The 12872-nt window shown below is 36.6% G+C and overlaps 1 protein-coding gene across 1 annotated transcript; it reads right to left on the bottom strand.

Annotated features, from left to right (window-relative positions):
- Nucleotides 1-2098: 2098 nt before the first annotated feature.
- bloc1s5 (biogenesis of lysosomal organelles complex-1, subunit 5, muted) lies at nt 2099-12014 on the bottom strand. Its single transcript, XM_056451035.1, has 5 exons — nt 11838-12014; nt 11265-11347; nt 10843-10972; nt 6913-6971; nt 2099-4606 (listed from the first exon to the last, which is right to left on the bottom strand). Exons 1-5 carry the CDS (start codon nt 11857-11859, stop codon nt 4433-4435), a joined length of 468 nt encoding a protein of 155 aa, XP_056307010.1. The 5' UTR covers nt 11860-12014; the 3' UTR covers nt 2099-4432.
- Between the last annotated feature and the right edge of the window lie 858 nt (nt 12015-12872).

Raw genomic sequence — 12872 nt, 5'->3', positions numbered from 1 at the left:
TATAATATTCTGATGATCTCTTTGGATTTCAATGCTATGTATGCCTAAATCAAGAATTTTATATCGCAAATTAATTTATAAAATACTTACACGACAATTGTGCAAGTTAGATGGTATGGCACACAGAAAACTATCTATCTATCTATCTATCTATCTATCTATCTATCTATCTATCTATCTATCTATCTATCTATCTATCTATCTATCTATCTATCTATCTATCTATCTATCTATCTATCTATCTATCTATCGTGGTGGAAAGAGTACTGAAAAATCATACTTAAGTAAATACGCTATAGATTTTTACGCTATAAAAATCTGTGGATTTGTGGATGTGTGTAAACGTAACATTCTGTAGTGCACTTACTTATAGCCCTGCAGGCACACAATGTCATAGTACATTAATATTAGGTTACATTTAGGTCGTGACGTCAGGTGACCAAAAGTCCATGTCTAGCCAGCGTCTAAGGACAGCATTATTTTGATCACCAATAACGACGTCAAATGACATTGATATTTGATTGATTTTAGGTTGTGTTGGAAAGTAACTAAAATCCAACATCGAGCCGGCATCTTAAATCGTTTTGACATCAAAAAAATTACATTTATTCGTCAGATATGGCAACCAAAATCCAACGTCTGATTTTTAGGGTGGACTTTGAGTTCTGACGTCAAAGCGATTTTTATTTCCAAACAAAATGCAACGTTCCAACGACATTGAGGTACAACATCAATCTAACGTCATGTTGACGTCTCGTGCCTGTTGGGTGTTTAAGGCCACTTCGGTTATCCTACAGTAAACATCCGTCATCTTCTCATCAGTGACAGACATCTAAACAGGCACTGGGTGATTGCGTGTAAAGATTTTGAACATCTTCTTGGACACTTTTAATGCTTCCAGTTTGCTGCAATCATAAATCGGCCATGTCTTGAGGTAATTCATTATGAGGCGATTTACCTTCTGTGTGCGATTTGATTGGACAGAAATGACAGGACTGATTTTTCTAATCCCCATAGACAAGAAAAAATAAAGTAGTGACTGCAGGTTGAAGGAAAGTGGAGTAAAGGTACAGATGCTGTAATACAAATATACTCAAGGGAAAGTAAAAGTGTACATTTTTAAAACTACTTAGTAAATTACAATTTCTGAGAAAAACTACTCAATTACAGTAGTTTGAGTATTTGTAATGTGTTACTTTACACCACTATCTATCTATCTATCTATCTATCTATCTATCTATCTATCTATCTATCTATCTATCTATCTATCTATCTATCTATCTATCTATCTATCTATCTATCTATCTATCTATCTATCTATCTATCTATCTTCTCATAGATTTGAGGTTTTATGCCAAAAGAAATCATTACAATATTAAGTAAACATCATGCTCCATTCATATAAATTTTGTAAAATTTCTACTGTAAATCCATATTAATAAACGCTCTCTTTGATCCCCTTGGGGAGAACCACCCCGTTTTTGTACTTTATTTGGGAGTGCAGATTGCTTACGATTTATTTATATATACTGTTCATCTTATATGTATATAAACATAAATATTATTAATTATTTAATATGAAATATTATTATAAATTATATATGTATACATAATAAAAAAAATATATATTACTATTTTCCCAAGTGTATATAACTCATATACTACTGTAAAAAATATCAGCATTCGGTTCATACTTTCAGTATAACCTTTGCTTGAAATGGGCCGATCTAATCCTGTTTACATGAAATAAATCTGCTCCCGAGCAGGTTTGAGCTGCCAGAACTGTTGCTATGACAACAACTCCCAGATGAGTTTTAAAGAACGAAACGATCCTGGATCGTGTCAAATCGTCAATAACCAAATCCAGCTAATTGAGTAATCCACGTATGAAGAACGGACCCCAAAGCTATGTAACATTCATGCATGTTTACATGGCTTATCCTTGACTAACATTTAAATTTGTTTGATGATCTGATACATTAAAGTGTGACAAACATGCAAAAAAAAAAAAGTAATCTGTAAGGGGGCGAGTACTTTTTCACACTACTTTATAAATGTACATGTAAATGCAAGCTGAAAAGCCACATCATAACTCAATTCACTGTTCATTGTAGCATGTTGATGCTTAAGCAGTTCAAACTTATTAAAATAAATCAAACGTTTATTATCAGTTAGTAAATTTGTTATGCTAACATTAACAGTGCATAAATGCTGAAGAAATGCTATGGCTGAAGAATTGACAACTCAAACACTCCACCCGAGTCAAACGCAGCTCAGATTGAATGTGCCGTCTGACCTTTACTATTGTGTGGAAAACACAGGGACGTGTGAGAAGAGAGGACAGATTTCTGGCTAAGATCTCTCTCAATCTAAAGCAGTTGCACAGATGGCCTTAAACACATTCAGACATGTTTAATGTCGGATATTTTACAAACACATGTAGGAAAAAAATGATCATATATTAACTGTTCCTGTCTGATGTGAAAATGCCTATGCTTAGATTTAAACTAAGGGATTTGAGGCAAATATGTGCCATGATGGATGTTTTTATGGGCACTGACAGAGCACATGAATGCAAGACTCATACTCAGACTCAAATTTGCAGTTAAAATTTAACCTAAACAAGATGGAAACACGCATGGACAGTACTTCTACATAATTCATTCATAGAAATGCCAGAAAGGCAAAATTGATGGAATTGTGCCGAATATTAACATCATTGACCCATAACAATGTGCAGCACCTATAACTGTCAGTATGTTTGTGTGCTCTTTATCCAGTTTCTATTCTAATTTGCAGTTCAGTGGAACAAATAAATAAATTGAAATGCAAATCAAAGTATAAATAGCTGAAGTGAACAGATTTTCCCTACCAGCAAATAATAATCCGACACCAAATATAAAAGCAGATACTAACCCGCTATAACATCATCACCAATGACTAAATCTCCAAAAGACTGATGAAAACATTGGTGAATTGTAGTTTTGACATGGACATGAGTGTTATAAATGACTGAAAAGCAGCTGCGGGTGAAGAATATTAAATCGCAAGTGCACAGATTGTTATCATATCTCGGTTTGGCTCTATTGATTTGTAATTTCAAATATTCGTAGCTTGAAACAGATGGAAATATGATTGCTATTAGTATGACTACTATTGCGAGGGCTTGAACGGAGCAGTGCTCATAATATCGTGCGAAAAAAAAGAGAGAAAGACAGCTGGGAAACATAACCTGCTTTGTATTTTTGTAGGAAACACAGTTAAAATCTTTTCACGGTAAGAGGTGTGTGAGTTATTGCCGTCGGTCACTGATTGTGTCAGGAATATCGAAACAAAACCAACTTACTTCGCTCCTTTAGCGCCCTCAAAGAGCATACAACCACCAAGAGGCGACACTCTAGTGCAATTTGGGAAACAGCCACTAGATGGCGCGGCGGCCATTTTGTAATGAAAACTCCAATAAAACAACAGCATATTATAAGTCTGTAAAATAAACTATTAAAAGTGCTGATGATTGTCATAGTAAGTGCAGTATTGTCGTCTTTCAGGTTGTATCTCAGCTTTAATACGCTTTTTAAATAAATAAAAACAAAGCAACAGCAATCGCAACAGCAGTAAGATCCAATGGACAGCCGATCGCTTTCACTCCAAAATGGCGGAATCCAGGGCTGCTGCTGTGCGCTGCTGTTGCAATGGAACGTTCTATTGAGTGTCGCCTCTTGGTCATTCTAAGCTCTTTGGCACCCCGCCCTCACAAAGCTTGATCCACGCTGGCATTTCTCCCCTTGGGTTTTAGGTTTTGAAAAGGGAAAAATTCCACCACCCTGTCCCAACTTTAAGGATACCGGGTGTCAGATTTGCACAATTCATATGCACGCTATAAACGCTTTGGTTTCCCCTCGCTCGGAAGCTTGACAGAGCCCCTGCACGTAGCTACGGTTGCTAAGCCACGATTGGTGGGTGGTGGTTTTAGGGTGTGGTTTGGCGAAGGGTCAATTTCCAGAGACCTTCCACGTCTGACCAGGGTGTGTGTTTACTACGACCAATACTATGTTTGTGTGTTGCGCTGCTGAATCTAATGTTAATACATTGCACTGTCTATAGTAACCATGCAGCCTGATCTGATGTGGAAGACATGGGAGAATGAAGCCGTTGTTAGTTTTTTTGGCTCAAAAAAGTGTTTTTTAATGATAACAGTTGAACCACTGAAGTCACATGAAATGTTTAGAAAATGTTTTCTGGATTTCTCAGGACATTTGCTGTACATGGAGGATGAGGGAGCTCTCTGATTTAATCTAAAACATCATCTTCATTGTGTTTCACAGATAATTGAAGGTCTGGATTGGAACGAAATGAGGGTCAGTAATTAATAACATGATTTTCATTTTTCAGGTGAACTAACGTTGGAACTGTCACACACAGAGGTTAAGGTTCAGAAGCTGCTGTGTTTGGCCAGGTCTTTCTTCATTTCGTCATACTGAGCACTGAGTCTGCCTACAGCTTTGGCATGCTCCTCATCCACCTCCTCCTTCAGACGGCACTGCTCTTTCTGGAACTCTTCCCAGTCCTGCTTCCGCATCTCCGCACACACCTGCAGATGTGTGTTCTGGACACACACAATGTGCAAATTACATTGAGCGTTATTACACTCTACAAGTATTTCTTTGTGATTTGATCATAAGTATTAGACAGCTAATGCATACTATATAGTAAAATGCTATATAGCTTCCCTTTTTTTTGCAAGAAGATATATTTTATTTGTTTCAATATAATCTGCTTCATTGTTGTCATTGTTGAATTCAGCAAATCTCTACTTGATCATTTGGAAAAGTGACAAAAGTTTGATTTTTCTGATGAATCTTCTGTTGAACTGCATCTCAATCATCACAAATACTGCAGAAGACCTATTGGAACCTGCATGGACCTAAGATTCTCACAGAAATCAGTCAAGTTTGGTGAAGGAAAAATCATGGTTTGGGGTTATATTTCAGTATGCGAGAGATCTGCACAGTGGATGGCAACATCAAGACATTTGTGCTGCCCATTACATTACAAACCACAGGAGAGGGCAAAGTCTACGCAGAATAGCGCTTCTCATACATCAGCCTCCAAATCAAAGTTCCTGAAGGCAAAGAAGGTCAAGGTGCTCCAGGATTGGCCAGCCTAGTCACCAGACATGAACGTTATTGAGCATGTCTGGGTAAGATGGAGGAGGCATTGAAGATGAATCCAAAGAATCTTAATGAACTCTGGGAGTCCTGCAAGAACACTTTCTTTGCCATTTCAGATAACTTTATTAAGTTATTTGAGTCATTGCAGAGATGTATGGATGCAGTCATCCAAGCTCATGGGAGTCATACACAATATTAACCTCTGTTCCACTGCACCATGACTTTATATTCTATACTGAAAATTATTTCTGTTAAGTGACAAGACTTTTGTCAAAGCAAACTCAGACCTTACTGTCCTAATTAAATAATTAAAAAGGCATGATCATATTTTATTTTGGTAAAATAAGCGTAATCTAGAGGCCTTTGCCTTTCATATAAGCCACTTCTGATACCAAATGATCAACTAGAAGTCCAGTTATTATTTGTTGTTCCTAAAACTTGGATAGGCGACAAGACTTTTGTCAGGTAGTGCATTTCAATAATAAAAGTAAAAATAAAATTTAAAGGGATAGTTCACCCAAAAATGACAATTTCCTCAGCATTTCCTCACACTCCCACACGGTTCTAAACTTTTATGAGTTTATTTCTTCTGTTGAACACAAAATAAGATACTCTAAGTAAGTTGGAAACCAACAGCCATCGACATCCATAGTAGGAACAGAAATACTCTTGTGTTCAACAGAAGAAAGAATCTCCAACAGAATTGGAACGAATGAAGATGATGACAGAATTTTCTCTTTAGGATGAACTATTACTTTAATGAATATATATATGTATAAAATTAGTGCTGGGTCAAAATTCATCACAATTAATCGCATCCAAAATAAAAGTCTGCTTTGACATAATATATGTGTGTGTACTGTGTATAATTATTATTTATATATAAACACGCGCACATGCATGGATATACTTTAGATAATGTTTATTTATATTTAGATATAAAATATATATGTGTGTGTATATATATAAATATATATAAGCAGCTTTAATAAAACAATTAGATTTAGTTAAAATGAGTATGATTTTTGTTTGCAATAATAAACCTGAAAGTTCGCCACCTATACAATCCGTTAGACGAAATGTATTGGAATAAATAGTACAAAATAATGCTTTGGAAATTAGTGAGGTAAAAAATAGATGACGGTTACAGGTTTGTGATGGGTTAGTTCTGGTTAACTGTGTTTTTGCTTGCTTTTGTTAACAGGTTATCAGAGTAAGCATGTGCGGTTTATTTGTCGTCCTATTCAAGAAGCTGCTAAAATGTGTTCCATTAGACCATTAGATTAGATTAGGCTTCGACGGATTGTATGAGATTTACTCCTTTGTTTACCCAGCGATTATGTTATTTTTGTTTGTTTTGGAATTTGATCTTATGTTATCTGTTGTTATTTTGAACTTTATATGTTATATTAGTCCTTAAATTTACATATGGGTTAAGTTTGTCCCCTTTAAACTTTATTTTTTATTATTTTTGTAACAAAATATCTTTTTGCCATTTTCATTCCATTTGGTTCGGTTCTGTTCATTTATTTGAATTCATTATATTTGCATGTTCATTTATTATACTTTGAATTACTTTGTTCACCCTGTCACTAAAAGTAGGTAATCTAAATGTCCTATGCATATAGAATATCAGCATGTATGCTACACTATTGCACATTTATCTACTCTTCATCAGGAAAATCAACCTTCCTGCAAAGTTCAGTGTATATAGTGACGGAATTCTAATCTGTTCATATACCTGTTCAGCCTCTAGCTCCCTCTGCTGGATCCTCTGAGCCATATGATTTGCTGCTTCTACTGTGAACAGAAAGACAAATGTCAAAACTATGTCGGTTAACATACAGTATTCCCATTATATACACATTTTGCTTTTAATATACTTAACATTCTCAAGCTCTCAAGCAATTGCCTGAACATGTGCGAATATGCTAATTATGACAGTGTTTCCTATAGCATGGACTGCTGTGGAATTTCAACATCTTTCCCCAATTAATCAGCAAAAATACAGAGGTGGCCAAAATGATTAAAACACTTGCCGTCTTTGAGAGGTTGTTGTTGTTGTTGTTTTTAAATTGCCCATTAAAATACTCATAAAATTCATTAAGTATCTACAAAGTCATTATTATGCTCAATAAATCACACAGAGGCACCAAAATAAATAAATAAATAAATAAATAAATAAATAAATAAAAGCTAGAAATTGCAGAAAAAGGTCAACAAACCAAATATTAAAATTAAAAGTGGATAAGAACAGTATGACTCCCTTCTGGATATTTCATGAACAATATAAAATAAAATTGTGTTGTTGATGCAAAAAGATTGAAATAGTTTTAAGATCTGTCAGGTTCATCATTTTGGCCACTACTGTAAATTTTAAATAATTTAATTAACGCTTCAGAATGTCAGTCCAGTCTAATCTTTTTATATGTAAATTCCTCCTGTCTTAATGCACCAGACATTTTGTTAGAAATACCAGCCTGAACTCATGACAAAACGTAAGTGTTTTACGTTTCGTCAGTTAAGTGGTGATAATTTTTGTACAATTTTAAAAAGGACGTGTGGCACCTAACCCCACCCCTAAACCCAACCGTCATTGGGGGATGAGCAAGTCGTACTAAATTGTACAAATTATATCGTACAAAATTATACAAATTAGCCACTAAATCAAAAAGTTATGAATTGCCATGAGATTGCGTTGGAAATACTCATAAGCTTTACATGTTTGTTTATATACTTGCTATATTCACTTACAGCACTTCATTTGACGCATTGACAGTGTTTCCACTAGATTTACAGTGTGGGGGTGGGAGGGGGTGTAATAAAATGTAATGCTTAGAACATTGCTGTGCCTCTCGCGATCTGTTGTCTTGCTCATTCACTCTAGTCACCATAATTTCTGACTGTTTCAACTAATTTTTGGGGATCACAGGGCCGGTATAAATTTGCAGGAGACTCGCGGAGCTTCCGGGAGAGGTCAGCTTGGATGAGGCGCTAGATGGGGCATACTTTTCACAGCAGCTCAAAACACTGGAGATATAATGGCTGCACTTGCAACAAAGAGAGCATCACAAGCGCGGGTCGCACCAATAAACTAAACAGAGGTGCCATCGCATCTGTGTATATTTTAGCTGCTGTGACGCGAGCGCATTAAGCTCCCACACATCATTTACCTGTGTTGTGGCTGCTGTGGGCTATGCATAATATACGGAAGTGCACGTGCGTCTTCGGTCCTGTCAGATGTGGCGCGTGCACTCTCATTCCCATACAGCAGAGAGTGGCTGTGTGAACTCCATCATGTGCAATTCAGAGAACAGAAATTTGTAATCGCGCGACCATGTAGAGACAGAAATCACATGTCGTTGTGTAAATTAGATATCACATACGGCTATTTAGATTGTTCATTAAAAGAAGTTGTGATCTGGTGCTATATATAAAATACAATTAGCTTGAATTCAAGGGGGGCTGGGAAAGCTGTTACATAATTATACCTAAAATAATGGTAGGGGAAACGCTGATTGAGGTTTATTACCTCTTGTTTAAATACACTATGAACAGCAGCTACGCTAATTGTTTTCTTTGTTCTCTATTTCGGCGACGCAGTGCACAAACGGGAGCACATTACACCAATACTGGCTTCTCTTCATTAGCTTCCTGTACAGTTTAGGATACATTTTAAAGAGCCCATATTATGGGTTTTTGAAAATGCCCTTCCATGTAGTGTGTAACACAGCTCTAAGTGAAGTGAAATATCCAGCTAAGGCTTAAATCTGTAAGTGTACAGTGTTTAAAACTATTGATTCATCTATAAAAGAGTCGACTCATAGTGCTTCAAACGAGTCGCCTTGATAACGAGTCATTAGGTGTTTCGCGATGACGCAGCCACGAAACACAAGCCTCGCCAGTAGTTACGCGCGCAAACCAGGGAGATTTGAAACCTGCGGCCCCGCCCACTAACACAGAAAAAACACTAGACACACACACACAGACGCCGCCGGTCGAATGAAGTCACGCTGTGCTCAGATGGATAATATTGACAGTCTCTACCCAAAGATGAGTTGTTAACCTGGTACAGTACACGCGGTTACTCTTTATATTCTCTTATCACATGTAAGCCACGTTAAAAACGCGACGCGTGCCGCTTTGTTTACGGATTTAACGTTAAAGGTTTTTGTGAGCTCGCGTTCCACTGCCGTTTGTCATTGCTATGGCGATCGATCGTAAGCTAGGAGACAGGAGACTCGTGTCACGTTCCCTAGTTCTTCTGAGGAGCGTTGTGTGTGTGTGTGTGTGTGTGTGTGTGTGTGTGTGTGTGAGAGAGAGACTCGCGTCGCTTTCCCTAGTTCTTCTGAGGAGCGTTGTGTGTGTGTGTGAGAGAGAGAGAGACTCGCGTCGCTTTCCCTAGTTTTTCTGAGGAGCGTTGTGTGTGTGTGTGTGTGTGAGAGAGAGAGAGAGAGAGAGAGAGAGAGAGAGAGACTCGCGTCGCTTTCCCTAGTTCTTCTGAGGAGCGTTGTGTGTGTGTGTGTGAGAGAGGGAGAGGGAGAGAGAGAGACTCGCGTCGATCTCCCCAGTTCTTCTGAGGAGGGTTGTGTGTGTGTGTGAAAAAAGCCTTACACTATGAAGCGCGTGTGCACTGTGACTACTTTTATATAGTTGATTACCAGCTGGGCATTTCACTCTGTCTCGTGCTGAAGCCTGTCACTGTCGACCAATCGCAGCAGGCTGTCATCGGTCCAATCAGCGCAGATTAGCTTCGCGCTGAGGAGGGGGTTGGGAACAAATGAATCGCTGAACGATTCATATGGGAGTCGTTGGGATAATTAGGTAAAAATAAATGCAGATTATAAGACCATCAAAGTGTTTTATGACCTTGCATGCATATTAGACTGTTGTTGGAGACCCTTACAACCTAAATATGACCCTATTTCATGTATAATATGGGCTCTTTAAGATTTTAGTTTTGGTGTTTAAGTGAAGTTTCATAAACTAATTTCGAGAGGAGCACGTGATATAATTGAGCACCTCTGGCCACTCATCTGTAATAAATAATAATCCAATCAGAGTGATCCTAGTTTACTATAAATGGATAATTTTTCTCCCTACTGTTATATCTTCGTTTGGAAGAATCCCCCCTTCCACCCCATCTCCTCCTTTTCCTCCCTTTTCTAAAGGGGAAGCTCTCGAGACCTACCTGATCTCGGATCTCCTGATATGCTCATCGACCGGGCGGGAGCCCTGGGCTCAAATATCTCCAAGCTCAGGGTTCTCTCCCGGGACAGCATGACAAACCTGCTTTATACGCCAATCATTAAGCACTTTTGGCTGTTCCACGCGCAAGGCTAAAAACCAGAGGAACCGTGCCTTTGCAGTGGTGGCCCCCAAACTTTGGAATAATTTGCCTCCCCATGTTAGGCAGGCCGCAAACCTTTCTGTTGTTTAATCTAGTCTTAAAACCCATTTTTACTCTTTGGCTTTAAATACCATATGAGAGTCATGTGTCTGTTGTGTTTGTCCTTTGTTTTAGATGGTGTATGTGTGTACAGCACTTTGGTAAGCACTTGTTTTTGTTAAAAAGCACTTTATAAATAAACTTTGTCTTGATTTTTCTTTAATACAGAAATTCAATTTCTGTTACTTCATCACACCTTTTATTCTAAATAACGTGACTTACGTCGTGTGAGAGCATCACACAGTTTTTCATGCATACTCTCGGTGCAGCGTGGCAAATCATGCTCATTAATATCTGACGTCATCTTATTCAGATTTTCCAGCAAGCGGCATTCTCTGAAAGCGCGTTTCTCCTGGGGATTATAAACAGAAAGAATCAACTCGTGGAGTACATTTTGTTGTTGTCAAAATGTCATAGGTCAAAAACTCTTTGAATATTTTGATTATTTATTACAATAAAAAGCCTGTTTTAATATAAAGTTATAACTTTCACAGTATTACTTTTTTACTGCATTTTTATCAAATAATGAAAGTCATTTGGTGAGCATGAGATACTTCTTTTAAAAATAGTTTGATGAGTACTGTGCATGTTTTATTAATTTATTTCAAAAGCAAGTGTCAGAAAAAATATAGTTTATGTATTACCTCAAATTCTCTAATGAAGTATCTGATTTCTCCCTGCAGGACCGGCCTGTGATCAATCAGTCTGGACTGAATATCACCAACATCTGTGAAGAAACATATATTGTGACATCACATAAATATTACAAATACGTAAAAAAACAAAAAAAAAAAAAAAAAACCATATTTCATTTTCATATTTTGAAGAAAACCTGTAACCATCGACTTCCATAGAAGGAAAAACAAATACTCAATGGATACAGGTTTCCAACATTTTTCAAAACTACTTGTTTTGTGTTCAACAGAAGAAAGGAATTCAAGCAGGTTTGAAACAATTAAAGGTAAACGATAACAGTATTTCCATTTGGTTTCATTGAGTGAACTATCCCTTCAATACAGTTTTTTTTTTTAATTCAGTGAATACTAGGAATGCTACACATACAGTATTCCTTTAATGCACATTACTAGTTCACAAATTATGTATATAAAAAACATTTAGCATTGATTACTATAATTCAATTAATGCTAATATATATAACATATACTAATACTCATTTGATGCTGGGAAATCAATATTAATCGCAAATAACATCTCACCCTTAATTATCTTCTCCATCATCACGATGCTGGTTGATATGATGACAGTATGCAATGATATATATTATTCCGCCATATGTTTCCTATTCCCAACTTCTATAATTGAGGTATGGTGGAGGAAACGCTTCTTTACAGAACGATAAGGAAGTAAGCCTCACAACAAAATCACGTGCAGACGATAACAGAAAATAAATGCAAAATAAAAGTCCTAACATGAACTTCAAAATAAAAGTATTAGCGTAACAAAAAATCGTTGAAAAATGCCTTTCCATTTATAACCTTTTATACTTTTCCCTTTGTTGTTAATTATCTATCTATCTATCTATCTATCTATCTATCTATCTATCTATCTATCTATCTATCTATCTATCTATCTATCTATCTATCTATCTATCTATCTATCCATCCATCCATCCATCCATCCATCCATCCATCCATCCATCCATCCATCCATCCATCCATCCATCCATCCATCCATCCATCCATCCATCCATCCATCCATCCATCTATCTATCTATCTATCTATCTATCTATCTATCTATCTATCTATCTATCTATCTATCTATCTATCTATCGAATAACAGTGAGAATGTTTATTAAGTTTCATTAACTCTATCTTAGTATATTGCTATTCTAACTCACCAGCCATCAGTGATGGGCAGTATGATACATGTATTTCAAATACAAAATAGTATTTTGTAATTTGTATTTGATGGGGTTTGTGAAAATAGGTTAATATTTTGTACTAAATACTTTAGTGTCTTGTATTTTTTTGTATTTTTAAAATACTGTAAAATACTTTTTAAGAAGTCTACATGATGACATCATAAAAATGCGGCTTCAGATTAGTGCTTTCTCAGTTATTTGCCTAGGCTTGAGATCAGAAGAGAAAATTGACTAAGAAGGTGGTCAATGCTTGGAGTATGGATTGAAATTATATACACTACTAAAAACTATGTAAACTTAATAAATATTATGTAAAAACTTACATTAATAATGCTTTGCTTCTTAGACTTTACACACATGAGGAAAATA

Source organism: Danio aesculapii, chromosome 24 (genome assembly GCF_903798145.1).
Source record: "Danio aesculapii chromosome 24, fDanAes4.1, whole genome shotgun sequence".
Taxonomy (NCBI): Eukaryota; Metazoa; Chordata; class Actinopteri; order Cypriniformes; family Danionidae; genus Danio; species Danio aesculapii.
Note: the sequence above shows the minus strand (reverse complement) of the source record. Positions and strands in the feature narration are given on the sequence as shown.